General features: G+C 40.0%; 1 protein-coding gene across 1 annotated transcript; it reads right to left on the bottom strand.

The window, feature by feature from the left end:
• Nucleotides 1-4,858: 4,858 nt before the first annotated feature.
• On the bottom strand, nt 4,859-9,248 carry LOC148823053 (protein LRATD2-like). The gene is made up of 2 exons (XM_088929645.1): nt 9,063-9,248; nt 4,859-8,886 (listed from the first exon to the last, which is right to left on the bottom strand). Exon 2 carries the CDS (start codon nt 8,651-8,653, stop codon nt 7,835-7,837), a length of 819 nt encoding a protein of 272 aa, XP_088785771.1. The 5' UTR covers nt 8,654-8,886; nt 9,063-9,248; the 3' UTR covers nt 4,859-7,834.
• Between the last annotated feature and the right edge of the window lie 11,368 nt (nt 9,249-20,616).

Below are 20,616 nucleotides of genomic sequence, written 5' to 3'. Positions count from 1 at the left end.
GAGAAAAAAGTCAATAAAAATAAACCACTTTTCTCACTGAACTAAATAGGCGTGCTTCTGTATTGGCTTCTGCTGATGAACATCTCTAAATATTAAATGCAGTCCTTTCACTTGAAGACTGGTCTGTTTATCTACAGATTTTTTGCAGTGACTCTTAGCTGGTTAGTTACTCTGGGATCTGTGATGAGACTTAATTGTTTGTCAGAAAAAATTAAGACTAAATTGTTTAATCATCTTTTTTAATTGCAGGCAACATGTAGTTCTAATAATACTTAGAAAACCTCTGTGTAGTCTCTAGAGTCTAATTTGAAACGTGGTCTTTTCCCCAGCAGTTAGTTCTTTTTGCAGCTGGCCCTTTTAAATCAGTCGTGAAATGCATTGATGCAATATTATTGTTTACTTTTTTCTTGCTCTTCATTATGAGGCCAATTAAACAAAACCTGAATTTTATGAGCTAGAGCTTCTACAAGGAGGATACACTTGGACAGCTGCCAGCCAGCACTTTCCTCCTGCCATCTGGGTGGCCACCTGATGTCTGAGCTGCGAGAGACTCTTTAACTGGGTCCCACACAACACGAGAGCCCTCTGTGAAGTGGGGCTGGATGAGTCATTTTCTAAGCTCATTAAAAACAGAATTTGTGCGTTTGCATTCTTATGAAAACATGCTCATCGCAAGACAGCAGCGGTCTAGCTTTTGAAACGCAGGCACACTCGAAATTAGTTTCGGTGCGCATTGCAGGCAGGACATTGACCAATGAGAGACTCCCTCTTACTAAAGAGGCAACGCAAACTTTATTTTGGACTGTGTGCCATAAATGCAGCTGTAATTGCTGTAGACAGCTGTAGGCAGACGTGAAAGAGCAACAACATAGACAGTGACGTTGAGATGCAGACAGGAACATTTCACCACCATGAATCCAATTATAAAGCAGAATTATTGCAGGACAATAAGCACTCATCAGGTGGCACAATGGCAGAGTTCTTAGCATTGCTGCCTCACAGCACTGGAGCCCTTGTTCTGCTCAAGTTTGTACTGTATGTTCTTCGTGTGTTTGTGTGGGTTTCCTCCAGTGATCCAGAGACATACTGGTACGTTAATTGGCAGGTATGAGTGTGTGTTTGTATCTGTGTGTGCCTGGCTATTGACTGGCATCCCGTCCAGGGAGAATCCTGCTTTGTGCCCGTTGTTTTCCAGGATAGGCTCCGGCTCTCCCGCGACTCGGAATTGGATGAAGTGGTTAGAAAATGGATGGATGGAACAAGCACACATTAACCACAATAGTTTCATTCAAATTCATTCCCCAAGTGTGTTCTGTTCCTTACATTTCTGAAATACAGGAGACAGGCCTCATTTGATAACTACCCTACTTCAAGGAGGCCTAATCTAACTGCCACCACAATGTTAGAAACAAAACTTACAGCACAGCATCCTGCATGGCCTTTGGAGTCAGCACTGACGATATATACTCGCCGCATTCAACAGGAAATTTTTATTATACACAAAAATTATGAAAATTACCAGCAGAAGGCACTTCCTTCTTGCTTTTTCACTCTGAAGCACACAGTGATGCTTCTGAAAGCCTGAAGACCTCACAAAAGAGCTGGATATGTGAATGCCCTGTGTACTACTTCCAAAACATATCCACCCAAATTCCCTCTCAACAGCCAGACACACTGCTGTCACTTTCTCTATAGACAAGAACAAGATAAAAGCAAACACTCAGTGGCTGCCAGTTCCAGTGCGTCATGTTGCTGAAGCCGAATTGGCTGGATAAAATCCTTGGATCAATTAGCTACTGAAACTACCAAACAGGCTAGATGCACTCATATTTGTTACTGTTCTTGCTGTAGGTTTTTCAGTAGTATACATTTTTGTTTAACCAAAGTTTAAACCAAAATCTCGGCTAATTTACCCTTAACACTAGTATTTCCTTAAATATATTAAAAAAAACTTTGTCCTCAGTACCAGTTACAATGTAGAACGAAAAAAGATGCTTCATGGGTTAAAAACTGCACTGATAAAAAAGTTTTTGTTCCAAACTGAGTGGTCAGTTAACCAACTGACATTATTGTGTTAGATTAATTACAGGATTTTCCTCAAATTCTGTTACTCTAGATTACTCTTAACTTTCACTGTGTTAAAGGTACAGTTATTGATAAAACACCTAAAAATCTGGTTCATAGCATTAAAACTATACAGATAATGAAATGACAAGACCAACTTGAGAGCTGAAAGAGAAAACTTAAAGATGGCAGGCGTTGTGAAAAATGAGTTTGAAACCCCCTGCCCTGGACACTCACAGTGGCACGTGACTGGTCCTTGCAGGCCACCACATTTGCCCTTCACCTAGGCAATTAACTACCTAAATGAACTAATTACTTAAATTGAATAATTAACTTAACACTATGCAAAGTGTTGAAGATCTGCAGATTGTGAAATGTGAAATGGTATAAATGACAGAGAGAGACTTTCTGTCTTACCTATCCTTTGCTACAAATGCACAGAGCTCATTTGTTGTTTTATTTGCATGGATAGTACTTCCAGGATGGGAAAAAAATGTAAGTGATATCATGTCCTATAAATATTTTCTCAGGTTAGGGATTCTGGAAGCTTTACAGGACCTGGGGTTGGGAGACCTGCAAGGAAGAGCAGGTGTCTGCTATTGGGTGGTGATGGTGGACCAGTAGGTGGGGCCCTTCCATCACAACCAGAATTTCCATACGCTAGCACCCCCATATGTTGACTGGGAACACTGTGCTATAGCAACTGCCATCCATCAGAGGAGATGTTACGATCAAGTGACTACCTTTACCTCGCTTACAATCCGGCCTCACAAATGGTTAATTCAACGGCTGGAACAATTTTTCGTGTCTCCGTCTGAAGTGTGGAGGGGCTGCTGGTGCAGACCGGCGGCCACACACCACACAGGTGGGCTCGACACTTCAGTGCTGGATGAAGTGGGTCTCTCCTTTCAAGTGCAAAGTGCTGTGGGATCTTTTGTGATGAAGAGCGCTGTACAAATTTCATTTATTGAATTTCTAATCAATTATATTTAATTCATAAATGTACGAACCTGCATGTGTGACCGGGGCAAGGGTGCTGCATTTTGGAAAAGGAAATGTGATCAAAGACGTCAATTGCGAGTAACGATAAACCTAGAGAGCACTACAGGAAGAGATATAAAAGGAATATTAGGCAAGAAAATTAAAGTTTTAAACAGAAAAGCATAAAATATGTCACTACAGAATTGAAAAAATAATTATACAACATGAGTGAGCCAGATGTTCACCAAAAAATAAAAGAAAATGAATCAGAAGGACAAGACTTGAATTTTAAACACTAAAGTATGCAATGACAAATAAACAAGAACACAGAAAAACTATATTTTATGGTACATCTGGTGTAATTAGTTATTATTTTCTTTATAATTAAGACACTAGGAAAATGGGTGAAACATGACAGAAATTCTGCACAGGGCTATCTCCTGACTGACTCACAATTCTACCCCTGATGCACAGAGCGACAGGGAGCACTTACATTATGTACATATCTCCAAAATCAAATGTTCCCATGAGAACTCTTTTCATAAGCAATAATTAGAAAATAAGCTTAACTACCAGCAGAATAGGAAGTCATCAGTCATGTTTTAAGTTTTGTTTTAAGAAAAAATCTAATGAAAAAAATCAAGTTGAAAGTATTAAACACATGCACAGTGTTCATTTTTCTCAACCTCAGCCACACATAATCAGTAAGAGCTAGATTTGCTCAGGAGGACCATGATACCCTACTGGCTTGTAAAAGGAAACACTGCCTTGACATGATGCAAGTCATTGTTCCATAAATAATATCAGTTACAGTATGTCTACTGGTAACCCTCAGCAAAGATCAGGCATTAAACATGCCAGAGCTCTCCAACTTGCCGGATACACCTTGTGAGGTGTGCCACATTAACACAGTCCTCAGACGTGTTCCTTCACACCTGAAGAAGGCTCCACGGCCGAAACATTGCATTTTCTTCCTTCTCTTTTCAGCATGGAATAAACCTATTGCGTGTTCCTCATATGACAACTTTCTCACATCGCAGCCCAACTCTAGCCTGGTCAGCACTGCTCACGAACGACCGAATCCGTGAACGTTGATCTTTACAATACTCAAAACATCTCATCATTTCATCAGTTTCTTGAAAAACTGAAGGCCCACCACAGAGACTTTGGAATATTATTGAAAATAAGACCTGGCCTTAGTCTGCAACTTCCAGTTTCCTGCAACTAGCTGCCTGTTAGTTGCTTATGTAAAACCTTATGCATTTCAGGACATTGATGCAATGCCACACAAAAAGAAATCAGGTATTATCTGTGGAGTGCGTGCCAGGTTAATTTATACATCTTTATCCATCAATCAGCTAAATTGTATCATCAAGATGTTGCCAAAACAGCTGGCATGCTTGTGCTGAGCATAATAGATTGTTCTACAGGTTCTGCCTTTTAGATTCCAAATGTACTGTGCTTATGCATAATCGTAGGAAGCCGGGAAAGCCAATAGAGGAGGGAGACAGGGATCTGACGAGGACAAGTGAGATGCTGCAGTTACATCACTTGAACAGAATGTTGCATGAACGGGTCTTTTAAATCCATCAATATGATATTAAATATTTTTACTAATGAATCATGATCCCCAAATAATTTAATACATTTGAACGGGCTTTGAACCTGTGGACAAGCACGAAAATGTTTTTAATATACACCTATTGATGTCATATTCCTCTTTAAAAGCTACTTACAATCAACAGCCCCTGAAAGCAGGTAACAGCAACATCACATGGCAAGTGCCAACGGTTCACTGGAAAAATACAAACCATTAAATAGCACAGGACAATCGTTTTATTAATTTATTTGGCTGATGATTTTATCCACAGTGACTTTGTACCCACCTACACAGCTGGGTATTTTACTGGAGCGATCGGAGTGAACGCTCGGCTGTGTCTCCACCCAGGCAAACAGGGCCCAGAAGCTTGTGATTACAGGTCCAGAGCCCTGGCCACCCCTCCACACTGCTTGAGAGATCCGAACCATTCGCTGACCTTTAACAACCGCAATCATTTCACACTTCAGGTTGTAACACAGGTAACCAGATTGTTTTTGGTTAGTGATTAATCCCGTTTTAGTGCCAGCGGTAACAACTTAATTGTCTCAGTTTACTAAGGCAGTTTCCCAGCATCACTCCTCTGTTTACTCAGTGACTTTTGATTATGGTTTCATAGAAATCAAATTCTTATTGTTTTCACAGGGCAACAATGCTAAAAAAAAACAGATCTTGTTTTTAAGTCATGAAAGTATAAAAATATTCGGGCCTAGAATCCCTTAATTAATTAATATCTTTTGTGGCCTGAATAGAGATGACCATTCATATTATTTAAAGCAATGTTGAAATATGTCACAACACCCTTTTACTTCAATATCAGTCCCCAGAGAGGCTTTTAAGATGCTTGCATCTCTGAAGACCTAACAATTAAGAAGCCTGCTGGCTTTTAATATGCAAGTTAAACACAGCTCTGTCAGGAGGTTCATCAGCTGAAATGAATCAAAATAACACCCAAACAAGTTCAGAATAACAGAGTGGAAAGAGTTCAATACCCATTACCTTCTTCTGATTACGTTATGATAAGCTCTCCCAAAACTAAGCTCTTCAGAGCTGATTCTCAACACTATTGCATTAATCTTCCTGACGTGCTTTAAACAAGAGATTTGAAGATGTAGCCAACGTTTTTCGTCTTTATTGCTTTATTGCTTTTACAAATATGTTGTCCAATGTTCAAGAGATGCACCCAAACAACTATTAAATTAAAAGCTCAATCTTGAGAATTAACCTCCAAGACCCTGGTTTTGGTTTTTTAGGGATACTTTTGGCCCCGCATTGAAAAATCTTTTATATATATATATCAGTCATTTCATATTTGGGTTATTATATCTTCTAGTTTAGATACTTTTGCACCAAACTAAGTTAACAATCTATTTCTTAAATTTCAGAACAGTCTAAATGCAGAGTTCCCCTTTACTACCTCTTTAAAATGTTGACTTACAGTAGTAACAGTAATTCGGGTGCAAAAGGCCTTCAGCCTTTTTCTGCCTTTTGCGCAGGTGCAAGTCACTGGTTGCTGAAGGCCAATGTACTCATTCGTTTGGAGAATTATTGCTCTAGTTTTTGATAACAACAAAATGGAGAGGAGACCGGTAGTAGAAACGGAATATGAGCATTTGCTGAACAACTACACCAAATTAAAGTACGAACATTATATTTTCTAGACCATGACATGACTTTTACTCAGTGAAGCCAGTGGTTGTGCTCCTGGAGTAATGTAATGATATTAATACTCTGCGTCAGAGGCTGAAGCATATTCAAGTACACGGACAGCCCTGAAGAGACCTTTGCCAACAGACTTTGACCGTCCAACTGTATTTAGAAGTTACTGAAAATAAAATCTATTTTACCGCTTGCAACTTTACTGTCTCTATTTTAAGCTCTGTCCCAGCTTTGCCTGCATGTAGGTGGCAGCTACTTAATTTTCACATGAACCTACTATTCCATTTGCAAGTCACATCAAAAGTAATGGTGCTCACCAGTTATGTCCACATATAATTGGACTTGAAAAGGTGATTTAAAAATATACTGTTTGTATAATTATATACAGTTATTGACGTATTGAGGAGAGATCTGCATTTCTTTAAACCAAGCGTGAAGCCAGAGATTATTCACATTTTGATCCCATCGGAGCTTGAGCAAAGCTGTCCTGTAACACCTCTGTTACACAATCTTTTATGATATTATCACAATCTTCATTTTAGAAGGTGTTTTAAAAGGTACAGACATTTGAAAATTCAGACTAAAGTTTTTTTTTGTACTTAAAGGTGTTATCAAGCATGTCTGCTCAAGCTACAGTATACTAAAGGTCATCTAACTGTCAGGTATTAAAGTTAAGGTCTAACACTATACTTCAAACTGCTGGGGTTTTTAAATATTCATGTTGAAAATTTAAATTCTATTCATATGTATGAAAAACCATGCTCTTGTAGTCTCGTAACAAGAGATATTTTGAGCTGAAAAGCCACTTCACCTTTTATTAAGTTTTAATGTTATAAAACACTATAGATGTTGTATAAGGACATGAGCCTTAGGTCTCCTATTGTTTGGATGCCACTCAAATGAATGCACAGCTGGATTTAAAGATTTTTTAAGTTAAAGCTGTGATATTATTGTCTCTTAACTGCAATTTGTAGTTAACGTTTGCTTATGGTTCTACGTTCACTATGAAATGAACATACAACTGCCAATATATGAACTGCTAGATATGTATTTTTCTTGAGCCAAAGTATGGATGATTATTACTCTCTTATACCTTTTCATTTTTAGCATGACAATAACATTGTGGTTATACTGTGAAAACAGAAAGCAAAAGTGAAAATTTTAAAAATAATCATTAACTCATTAGCATCGTGAAACAGTGTAAAATGTCCTGACTTCAAAGAGGGAAACTAAAGTCTGTGAAAGGGGGGGGGGGAGGCAATGTGAACAGATAATTATTAATAGATAACAGTGAGTTTTATACTTTAACTACAAAAGTTCGTCTGCAATAAGCCTTCTCGTCCACTCGAGGTGTCCAAACCTGAAGTGTACAGGCCAGCACATTTTGGTTCAATACAGCCCAGTACAAAACTAGTTAAATCCGTAGCAAAACTAATCAGCTTTTTCCTTTCACGTGTGATTTGATAAAACCTAACAGTGAGTCGCCCATGGGGGCTATTATAGCGCCACTGCCCAGTCGTCCGTTTTAATCCATCAGTTCCCATTGGGTTCGGTCCTGATCTCCTCCTCGCAGTTCAGGTGGTTCGCCAGCTCCTGGACCACGGCGGTCTTGCCGATCTGATCGTTCCTCCTCTTTTCCATGATCAAGTCTTCCAAACTCTGGAACTCCAGCATGTGGCTTTTTTTCTCGGACAGCTGGATTTTTAACCGGTAGGGCTGCTTGCCAATTCGGATCTCTCCCCCGATTTTGAACTCCCGCTTGCCAAATTTGCACCAGGCGGCGAAACACTCCGAGTTCCTCCAGCTGAGCTCCCGGTCCTTCGCTCCCACCTGCTCCATGGCGCTCTGCACCACCACGTCGGGGCTCAGGGGTTTGAATTTGTACACGTCGTTCACAACCCGGCCCCGTCTGCCCTGGCTGGCGTCCGTCAGGAAATCGTTCTTGATCTCAGCCCTGTGCAGATGAACCACCTGAAAGTCCCCCACGTACACAGCCCAGTGGGGATACTGGGTGGTCGCCACGAACTCCACCAGGTCGCCCGGCTTGCACTTGTTCAGCAGATTTTCGGGGGAGTACGTCCCCATGTCCCCGGTCTTGGTGCTCTTGTCGTACACGCACTCGTCTCGGTAATAAATCGCACACTCCAGTTCGTTGCACTTGTCATACTGTTTCTCTTCCTGATTCGGGTCCGTGTCTGCTCCACCAACGTTATCATCCAGATCGTCGTCATCCGCGGAAAAAATGTAGGACACCCCGATTCTGGGACCGTCTTCCGTATCCAAACCGTTCGGGTCCGCCGTCGGAACTTCTGCGTAACTTAAATGAGTCAGTTTTTCAACCTGATTCCCCATAACACTTCCACGAAGCCAGGCGTATTAGGAAGGGGAGAAACGATGTAATTCCACCTGTTAAAGCCAGGGGAATCGCAGCTATTGGAAAGGCAACACGTAACAGGACCTGGGCAAAACTAATTCCACGTTGCGACGGGGTTTCAGTCCTTTCATGTTCAAAATAAAGCGGAGTGCGACACGCTCCCCCTTTTAAATAAAAAAGAGCCGCTTTTCCCCAAAGATCAAGATTTGGTCTGTGTCGGAGAGAGAAAATAGAAATTAGTGCTGAACTAAAAAAAAAAATACAGGCAGCGTTTAATTAAAACTTTAAGGCTGGCCTATTTAGTATGGTCCAACCAGGTGTGTTACACCTGACGCATCCCTTTGCTGCCAAAGTTGCAAAATCAAACGGAACTGTTTTAAAACTTACCTTCAGCTGTTAATATTACATCGCTCAACATACACGCTGAAGGCGTGTTAAAATCCCAAATGGAGAGCGGCGGGAAATCAGTGGTTATCTTGGGGTTTTTTCCCCGTCTACCTCTAATAAATTATGACAAGAGGAAATAGGTACGGCTCGGCCGCTCTTGTGCAACTGCAGCTCCCAAGCAGATCTGAGCGAAACTCGCCTCGGCAGTAAATTACAAACCGCTCAGCCCTTAAAGCGACAGTAGGTTATTTTCTCCTCTTCGCTGTCTCACCACAACTATGGTACTTTCCTCTGCCAGTACGCAAACCACTTGTTGTTAAATTGTTCAATACGCATCTTAACAAAAACACCCCCCAATAAAATGTATTCAGAAATACAACAGTGCATTCCCTGCATCAGGTTTTCGACTCTGTTCGTCGAGGACACCAGAAAAATGCATTTGTTTCTTCCGAATTACCTATCCTTCAAAATATGTCCTCGAATATGGCAAACTCCTCACCTGTCACCTATTTTTTTTTAATGACGTGATTCGGATATAATGTTATCACCCTGCTATACACAAATGGTCGAGGGTGTACAGTAGGCAAACAAGCTTCCCAGCCGTGTTGCTAAAACCGATATTTGCATTCTTTCAAGAGCAATTAAACAAAAACAACAACAAACGAGCTAGGTGTTTTGTAGCCGTTCTTGTATACAATTAGCATGCTCTGAATCTGACACCCAGCACCGAAGCCAGTAACCTAACCTGTCTGATACTGGACGGTACGCGGTAGCCCCATTATGCAGCACATCAGAGGAAATGGGAAATTGCATCACTAACTGAACTTCAGGGAATCCAGAGTCGAATTTAACCAGAGCACTGTGGTAAACAGATTATCTCCTGAAGAGTGCCACAAAATAGGTAGGAAATTGACTCTGCTGTGAGGGTATGTGTGTGTTTGTGCTGTGTCGGTCGCTTGCCGCGAAACGGCATGAATGGATTTTAAATAATTAAGCCCAACAATCGTTCATTTATATTAGAATTAATATGTAAAATGATTTACTTATGTTGGGAGCAGCATTTATTTACAACCACTCAACTTTATATGTAAAACAAACAGGCCATGTGGCGTAAAATTACCCCAGAGTCACCGAATGAATTCTCACACCAAGAGAATGTAGTCTTGTGTAACTAGAACACCTTAAATACAAGATGCTGACAGAGCAGTCCTAACAATCTTTGCAATACCACTGGTAAGCAAGACATTTTTACAGAGAAAAACAAGGTCTGAAAACTTTTTATATACTGGCCAAAACAGAAGCTTTAACATTAGGCTGCAGACACATTTCTAATATGGAGTGCAGTTTTAGAAGACAAGTCTTCTAAATTGCAAATGAAGACACGTCAACTGGCTGTAACAAGATGATGCCTTGTCTTACTTGGGTTATGCAGTTCCCTAGCACGAAGACTGCATGAAGAAATCTTCAAGAGAACAAGTATTTAAGGACTTCCACTTGCATTGCAGGACAAGTATTTAAATGTTTTCCCCTTCATTGCAACAATCAGCCGGAGGATCTCAGGAGATCAGTATAAAGAATTTCATCTTGCCTTTTTATTTTTATTACGTTTTTATTGGCCTGGTGGAAATAAATAAATGAGTCTATTAATGCTGAACTCACAACTTGTGTCCAATTTGTGTTAAAAGTGGTTCACTCTAAAAGTTATCCTCAACTATAACTTTCTCTGGATGTGACCGTTTGTGGCACAGAAACACACTTCGAAATTAGCCTCGGCTACCTCAGTCTTGACAAGGTATCTGGGGTTTGTGTTTTATTATTGTATTCATGTTATAATTGCTCTATTAAATAAGTGAACAAATACAGGCAAGAAAATATTTCTATATTTATGATTTTATGCAAATATCTGCTGCTTATAAAGGACAATCAACAGCCTCCAGGAATTCTAGTAGGTGTTAGATTAAACTATTTCTGTAAAACGCCACACTGTATAGACAGTTGTAGAAAACACGACATGGCCTTCCTTTGAAATTTGTGTCTACGTGTTATGTCCTTTTTGTTGTTTTTAATGTTGTAAGTAAAATTGTTTTAAATGGTAAGGGGCTCATGTCCTAATGTGTGTGAATGATCTAGTCATCATACTTTCTGGGACATTAGTTATAATAAGAAGGAGTAGACAGGCTGTTCTTTTTTTTTCTTAACCTTTTTCTATCCTTCTATATCTCAGATAATACCCTTTTGGTTAATCCTTTCTACACCATAGAGACATGAGTCAGAAAATTATGTTTTTTGTGTTATTAACTTTGAACTCGAACTCTGTATTTCTAAGACATAAAAAGCTTATCCTTTTCCTAAATTAAACACTCAGCTATTAACAGTCACAAATATGACTAACATGCATAGAAGAAGCTTTCTAAATTTCAGTTATGAAACAGTGACGTCTTCTTAATAACTTTAAGGGAGCGTATTATTTAAAAGAGCAGTTTTTTCACCTGACTTATCTTGCTATGGTGTGTCCTATTTTAAATGCTTCTTTTCTTCTCCTTTTTTAATTATAGTTGCTAGCGCAATTTATTTTTGAAAAGATTTGTCACAGCCAAGGGGTCACAGCACAATGAAAAAACTTTATCAGTATTAGTACAGCTTATCAAAAGTAATGCTAATAAACATATTTGGCATGGAGCAAAGGTTTAAAGCTATCCTCTAAGATAAAGAACATCCATGTCGGGCAGTGTCAGATGTATAATCTAGATCTATTTCATATTGCAAATAAATTCAAATTTAGAATAACACATTTAAATGTTCTTGTCTCTTGCTTTGTGTTTGCTCATGACAGGTTTCTCTGACATGGTTATTAAAATTTCTGCCAGTTGCCAGTGAGGTCTGGCAGTGAGCTGTCATTTAAGCAAAGGTGAAGTTCAGAGAAGTCCTTGTTTGCACCTGTGGAAATGAGGCTCCTGCCTTTCTTGAGTGTGTTTTTTATGCCTCTTCCACTCCAGCCTCTCATTCGTAACTGCAAGTTCAGGCAGTCTTAGACTGGGGCCATTCCTCCTAGCCTCGAAAGAGAATCGTGACCTGAACCTAAAGGTCTGAATATTCCTGCCGTGTGTGAGACTCCAAATTCAAATTCAAATCCCTGAATCTAAAGCCTGTGAATAGTACGGATTCCTGGGTGAATTCAAGAACATCGATTGCTTTCAACAAACGTTTTCCTTAAAACCTCTTTCCTAAACCACAAATCGCATGATGTTCATCCTGATGTAAAACGTTGTAACAGCTGATGCCTATTTGCTTGATTTTTTTAATTTAACAGCATCCCTTTCTACTCAAAGAACACACCTGTGCAAATTACTAACATTTATTATTATACTTACATTAATTGAGCAGTACAGCTTAGCAATTATGCATATTGGACTGGATAACAAAGAGCTGTGTGAAAGTGATGTCTGTCTATGATGATATACTGCAGAAGACAATGGAAATTGCAGAAAAAGGCTGGTAGTACAGTACCTCCAATATCACATATTGTTTGTTAATAAAGGAATTCATTAAATAAATGACCCGCAGTCACTTTTTCTTGCTGACAAATATCCAGGCTCATTCCTGTTTCTGAGAAAAAATGACGATCCAGAGTTCTGGAATTGTTTTCTGGATTGTGTGACCATCTTGTCACTTCTGATAGGCTTCTGCATTCATTTTTCAGCTGCGATGAAACAGTGCTGCTAGTTATGGTCTAAGGCAGTGGTTCCCCGTCCTGGTGCTGGTGACCCACACACTGGCTGGGTTTGGATCCGGTCGAGCCCTCAGTGACACAATCAAGCCCTTCGTTGACTTAAAGATAATAAGATTAATTTGAACTGTTTGTTCCCAGTTCTTAAGCACGTCAGAGCTTTAACTGTTGTATTCTGTGAGTGAAATACAATTTCAAACTCGTGACTAGAAACAAATGCAAATATTTGAATGAAGGAACTTCTTCGATCGATTAAGGCTTCAGTTATCTAAAGGAGGTGGGCTGGAATGAAAACCAGCAGGTTTTGAAAACCAGCAGGATTTGGAACCAGTCTTGGCCTTGGAAGGTTGCAATTTTCAAGCTAACTCAACTCTAAATGAACTTAATCACCTCATTATAGGCTTGATTGGACCAATTAAATGACCTCTCACAGCTCTTCAGGTACGACGCTTTGAAAGAGTCTTAGGTATCCAGTAGACACACCAGGCCCTGCCAGACCAGGACTTTACAGCCCTGGTGTAGCCTGGTGTGGCTTCTTGATGAAATCACCCCACTAATTTAAAAATCAACTCCTGGAAAGGTGCTGTACAAGTTCACCAGAACTGGCAGCTAGTAAAATAAAAGTGTAAATTAACTTGCCAAAGCTAAGTCACAAAAGCTCCTGAAATGAGTGTTAGTTCCATTTACAGTTATAAATAAAAACTCTTTTAAATCTAAAAATACATTTGAAAACATTTTTAATCAATTGAAGCTGACATAAAGTATCCTTATATATACAGTATTTCTGAGATAATATTCCCAAACAGACCCGTGATGCTTTAAAACAGGGGTTTCCAAACCTCATCCTGCAGGGCCTCAGTCCTTCAGGTTTTCATCCTGTACAAAACTCAACATTTCCACAAAGTATTGGCTTCATTAGAGTCGTTGAACAGCTTTCCCACCCTTTTCTGGTGCTGCTGATTTGAAAGGAATGCAACCTTCCAGAACTGGAGCTGGTGAACCCTTCTTCTGGAGGAATGTACTTTTTAGAAGACAAATCTTGAAATAAAGTTCGAACTCTGCCCTGATTTAACAGTATTAACCATAGAGTCTTCGGTTTTCAGTTGTTTATCACTAGTTCTATGATTGTCTTTAGTTGCAGAGGAATTTTTTCCTTTCATTCAGTTACTGTTTCAGTGGTGAAGCGTGTAGTTTACGGTAAATGTCTCCCACAGAAATTGTGTGGGTTGTGAAGTGGGGAGAATTCAGCTTTCACACCCTTGAAAAACAGTAAGATCATGAGTACACATGAAACATTGAACATATTATTTTGCAGGTACTGTTTTAATCTGCAGTAGAACCACTTCACATATTAGACATTAGAGGGCCGAATGTAGAAGAAACTGTAAGTTTCTAAACTGGGAAATACTGGGAGTGCATGTGAACCTTTTAATAACGCAGTCACTCTGAATCTATTCAAACACAATTTTTTAGTCTTATTATCATGGAGATGTTCCAGCAGACAAGAACGCATACTTAACTAACAATGCCACAAGCCCTACTTTCAGATTTGATCTTGTCTGGGCCTAACCACAGTACTGTTATAACTACTGCAGTCATTAAAGGTAACCTTTTCTCCCTATTTAGGCAAGAAAAGAATCTTCAGAGAAGCACTTATTCTTTTCCACTCCACGTTACCGAAACGCACTACGATCGCCCCACATCTATTGTACTTCAGGTTGTCTGTCTAATTAATGTACAAAGCGAGACACGTCTTATTCTGTGTGAGGACCAGCCTGCTGAAGTCACCAAGCTGTGCCCATGTTTTTGCATTTGCAGGAAATATATTAAAATGCATAGCCTGTCAAGGGGAGTAGCACACCCACACCATGTAGTTTTTTAATTTTATATGGAGGAAATGACTCATTACGGTAAAAAAAAAAACGTTAAAGAAAAGGCAAACACGAAGTATACCTTTTTCTCCTGCAAGAATGTAATAGGCTTCCACTCCACTTCTGGTGAGACACTCCTGTTGCTAATACCGACCAAACAGCATTCTGTAAACATGAGTGTGCGCTTTTCAGTCTTCCATGCCACACTGTAGTGTTTGTTTTTATTCCATTTTTTTAAATTTTGCTTTGTGGCATCTTAATAAAAGGAGACCAGGCTGGTTCAATTTGAATTCCTTAGAATTCAGTTTTGTCCCCTTGCCTTCCATTTACTATAAAGAGTATTCTTAGTCGTCTAGGACTCGGAAGTAACTTTAAGCAAAGCCTGCATTAAAGTAAAACAAGGTTTGTTGGTACTGTTGGTTGCGTATGACTCAAGTACCAACAGATGTCTTGTATCTTATTTATTATTTAACTCAGACGTTCAGTAATCTTAAATGGAAACGATTGCTAGGAAATGAGAACAGCGTAGTCAGGCGATCAGTGTGAGCCCGCAGCAATCACAACGGGGATCAGGATTGTGGTTGGTAAAAAAAGCACTGCCTCATTGGAGAGTTAAAGATTAAATAAGAATGTAAAGCTTGACATTTCACGTGCAAAGAATTTTCATACCTGTGCTTATATTGGAAATGCTTTCTACTCTTAATTTGAAAGAATTAACTCCGTAAACCTTATAAACCTACACCAATCTGATGCATGAAGAAATCTTTAATGGCAAATCCCTTTCTCCTGATGAGTAGTGATTCTTAAAGAGATGTCTCCTATGCCCTGATAAAGCCTTCCCTCTATACACAATTTAAAAGTTCTGAAAAATAAAACTTCCTGAAACGGCAGAGCAGGCTTGTGGAAGAAATAATAGTTAATACACTTAAAACACAAAAAGATAAAAAATTAGTTCATCGTAAAGCAATAGTTCCTTTCAGCACGACTACGCACCCCTGATATGACTTCAGGGGGTTACAGTTTCTTATCCAAGGAGGTTAGCTCGGCATTTCTGACAGTATCATTATAATGCAAGGTTCTAATTTTTCATCTTTTTTTTTGTAGTTGTGGATTTAGGAATATGCACAAAATGTTAGGATTTAGGGAACCTTGCTTTCAACAGAGTCATGCAAGAATATACTGTATCACAGGCCAAATAGAAATCCAGGACAGTTTGTAACAGGCCTAGATCAGACTGCAATCACAAATAAGATGAAGAATATTGAATCTAAAAAAAATCCCAAAAAGCAGACTCATTTTTTTCTAAGGGCTTTGTTTAAAGCTTTGAGGGTTTTGAGGTCCAGTTATTTGTGGGTTAGATCTATGGGATCAGAGTCAGGTTTAAACCCAAGGAAATGCTCTGTGGTGATTACTGTACAAGAAGCCAGCACTCTGCTCATCACGTATTAAAGCTCTTGTCGTTTCTCTGCCAGATTACCTCAGTTTAAAATTTCTCTGTCTGTGGACCTCATCTTAATCCGCTACAGAGCCCCAGCCTCATCCACCATGTGTGTGTTACTCTGACACCACTAGTGAAAATGAAGACTGAGACCAAGAGAGACATTGTCTCCACTTCATAGCCATTCCATACCAAAGATTAGCTTCACATTCAAAGTAGCACACAGTAATAAGGGGATTGCAACTTTAAAAAAATATGCTGCACACAAAGTGTGTGCTTAATCCTGCTGACTAAATAGCCTATTAAGGTTATAATCCTGTTTCATTATGCAAGTCAAAGCATCCATTTAAATCCTTTTAAGCTCTGATGGTGTGTCATGTTAGCAACACTTGTTGTGTACAGTAGGCCTGATCATGTAGGTCTGTTCAACAGTAGAAAATCATTAACTCACATGTAAATAAAGTGGTCTTAAATGTTACTTTCAAGGTCATCCTTTCAGTTTAAAAACTACAGAGAGCAGAAAAAATGCCAAGTTCATTGGCCATTAAATTATTAGGAAAAGCACATTTTCAGAATCCATTTTTACACGACATGAACAAAGAAAGACGATTTTGGATTCATAAGCTGAAATCAAACATTTCAAAAATGTCTATAATAAAGATAAGACAGTAATCCTTATCTTTTATTTTTTTCCATACTGGTTTGGAAACATTTTAAACTCACCACATCCTAAAATGCAACTAATAGATGATCTACTTGAATAATTTGCCTTCATCATCTCACAGGCAGGAAAGGAAGAAGCAGAAGACACACCTGAGTCAAGGAATGGCCCAACTGTACAGGAAAGGGTCAACACGTGCACATTAAACCTGCAGGCCAGATCAGCCTAAAATGAAAATTAACCATATGTATGGGTTCCATTAACTATAGATTGCCCCACTTATTATCAAGTCTGTACTTTTGAATTTGGCCAATAAATTAGTGCTAGTTTACTTTTGGAAGGGTGTTCCATGTGCCTGGCAAGTTGTTCGAGGTATCCAGTCTCTCTTCGGGGAATGTCTGAATGTGTAAGTCATGTCAACCACGTCTTCTCAGTGAGGCTGTCTGGCCCGTCATGGAATTTAACAATTTGACCCCTAAACATTACCCACGCTGTGAAAATTTTAAAAAGCACCAGTACATACTTCTATTTTTGTGTTTGTTATAAATAAAAAAACCTCAGTACAATTTGGGTTAGACAGTGATTAGTACTTTTCTAATTTTTTTACTTTTATGAGAAATTAGAGGGGACATAATTGCATTAACCCCACAACAGAGATTCTCTTTTCAGGATTAGCACCCTCGCGGTTCCATTTTGTAAAATTGTTTGCAATGTTTATTAATAAAAATGTCATCATTTTCAGGCATATAAATTTAATAAAATAAGAGTGCATGGTTTTTGACAGAAAAAATAAGTAAAGAACTATGACTAAATTCTTCCTAAATGTCTATGCAAAAAAGTAACATTTATCTAGGGTATGTTGTTGCTGCAAGAACTGATACCTGCAAACCATGAACAGGGACTTCAGTCCCTCACAGCGCCATGCCTCCACCCCCACTTCATCAGCTACCTCAAGATGTTAGGACCTTTTATCCTAGAGCTGTTCAATCCCTGGCTTGAGTTGGCCTCGAACCTTTGGCTAACCTGAAGACAGTTCCAGTCCCCACTGCTTAAACTGGAACTACAAACTCAACGAATGCATTTTTATTTTTAAAATCAATATTGCTGTTTTGTCATTGTTTGTCATTGCTTTCAACGCCATCTAAGTGACTAATATATACCAAGAGGCATTTAAAAACACAACAAACGCTACTGGTTTTAATACTCATTGGTTGGGTTTTCAATGCCTATTGGGATACAGCAGAAAACAAAGTTAACATTTCATGCAACTTTGATTATGACAAAAATACATTTAAAGCACATTTTTGCCCGCAGTGACACTGTTAGGAAAACCGCGGCTGTTGACTCACTCTACTTCCAATCCAAAGAAATAAGCCCCCGTGTACATCTGAAGCCAGCACAATGTTTCATAAGCTCTCGTGAATGTCTAATTCTGCCTCTAAAAAGAGTTGCCAGTGTGGTTCACTGCAGGTAAACACAATAAATTCACCACAGAGTGCTTTTGTTTCAGACTGTTGTGCTTTGGTTACATAAGAAGAATTTTAAGCAGCTAATAATATGCCCCCTAAGACCTCCGTCTCGGTGGATTTCAAGGGACTGTACCCGTTCAATACACGCACGCATCTCTTTGTGTTAGGCACTGCAACGCCAGCCCATGCAAATCACACAGGCTGTAAAGAGTATCTGCTCTCGGGAGGTTATTATCTGATGATCAGAAGTCCCCTGCTGGCGGTAGGGGTTCTAATGATGCGCTCAGACGGCCAAGGGGTGTAAATCTTTGTCGGTGCGTCACGGAGGCAAGGATTAGCCCCCGATGCAAAACAGGCAGGAAAGGACAGCGGGCTCGGCGGCTTCATTACGGCGCACAGCGGCAAGCCTGGGAGGGCCGCGCCCAGCAGGGACCCCGGCGAGGCGCGCATATGACCGCCGCATTGTCTGACCACAATCGGTCAATAAAGAACACCTACGAAGCGGGTGAAAAATCGCGCAGAACTTCAAACACTCCGCCATGCGAACTGTGATCAACTAAAAGTAGCCGGTGGGTTATATATTGCCAGCACTAGCTGTTCTGTCACAGTGTGTTACCAATCAATTGCTTTCAGTTATCGTCCAAAACGTGATCCCCCCCCCCCCGTCCAAAAAACAACTACTTTTGACCGTCTACTATCATTTAAATAGACACGTTTTAAACTCAGTAGGGTTGGAATTGAAAAGACCCGAGTGTGTGTGCAGTTTCCTATCTGCGTTCAGTGCACACTTAGGGATTAACTTGTGTACAAGACGGCTCAAAAGGCTGCTGTTCTTTAATGGTAATTGAAAAGTGCCAAAATCTTCTTCAGCAAATCTGAAATGGTCCCGGCATGATGTCTCCCAGCAGATGGCTGTGCTTGTGGTTAAATCGTAATCATGCCACGGATACTGTACGCTGTTCACGCCTTGCCTTCGTTTTCTAAAGGGATCTTAAGACAGCAGGCTGATTATCCACAGATCAGTGAGGTCAGGGATCCGGTACCGCAGTTATCCGGGGTGAACAAAGGGAAATCAGGCAGAATCTAAGCTATCATACAATAGAGATGCTGCTCGGAGGGGAGGTGCACCCAGGCCCTGTTGTCAAGAGGCTGCAACACGCCACCCACTCTAGACAGTAGCTACAGTACAACCTCAGGCACAAGTTCCTCTCCAGCAATAGAAAAACCTGTTTCGAATCCCATTACCTCAATCTGATCAAATTGAGGGGTTTGCGAGAGCTTGCAGGGAAGTCGGGAGAACCCTAGTGTTTTGGACATGATGAGTGTGCGGCTCTTTAGAGCAGACTGCTCAGTTGGCTAAGGAAGGCACATTTTAATGCGTAACCGCTTACAGTATATAGGGCGAGCAACACACAAGTCTGCACAGTTCTCAGGTTATTTTGAACACAGTAACAGGGTATATCATTTTAAAAACAGCAATGGCACTTGCTTATTTATGCTGCTGGGCTTTCATCCCTCGCTCAATATAGGTATATAGTACATGGCACTGTATATACAGTTTATGGTATACAGCTTCCATTAATCTTTTGCGAAACAGTTATACCTGTAAAATGTACATCAAGGTGGACAATCAAAATTGGGCTGTTTTTGTTGCTTTCACAGAGGAGAGAAAAAGGCCGGACCTCTGGAAGACAACCACCAAATGTGGACCAAATACATTTTTCCCCCCAGCCCTCTGCATTAAGCACAGCGTGCACAACTGCTTCAGTGCACAATTTTCATGCCACATTAATAAAGTGCAGTCGTCTGCCCCCTGGACAAAAGAGCAATGCAAAAGAAAAGATTTAACACTTTGTATCCGGTCCCTACTGTGTTTGACTGACATCTAGTGGAGCGTTAGAGAGCAATGAAGTACAGTATGCCCATTCTGTATGTAGCTCTTCCTTTTGCATTCTGATTTCTTCGTGGTTTCATATTGTATCACACTTGAGAGTGCTCTGCTCTCTCCCTTTCTTCTTTAAACTTATGTTCCCTTTAAGAACTCCACAAACACTCTATCCCTAATGAATTATTACTGCTCAAGGGAGTGCAGCTCATTCGTCACTATTCGTCCAGGTCACAATTCATAATGAACTGTAATGGCTTCCCAAGTCCCTTTCTTCAGCATGGGTACATTACTTTTTCCAAAACACAGAAATGACTCAGGTGACGTGGAAAACGAGACCAGAAAAAACAGGGAGCGACAGTGAAGTACAGTAAATATGTGTTTGGAGGGCAGTGACAGAAACAGCTTTAGACAAGAAACGCACCTCATAACAGCAATGCTGTGCACCTTCAAGAGCTACAGTCATACAGGTTTAACTGGTCTGTATTTATAAATTCTGTAGC

This window comes from Atractosteus spatula, chromosome 12, assembly GCF_055471065.1.
Source record: "Atractosteus spatula isolate fAtrSpa1 chromosome 12, fAtrSpa1.hap1, whole genome shotgun sequence".
NCBI classification, from domain to species: Eukaryota; Metazoa; Chordata; class Actinopteri; order Semionotiformes; family Lepisosteidae; genus Atractosteus; species Atractosteus spatula.
Note: the sequence above shows the minus strand (reverse complement) of the source record. Positions and strands in the feature narration are given on the sequence as shown.

Excerpts from the sequence above, each read along its gene's own strand:
- LOC148823053 (XM_088929645.1), bottom strand. The coding sequence starts at position 8,653 with ATGGGGAATCAGGTTGAAAAACTGACTCATTTAAGTTACGCAGAAGTT.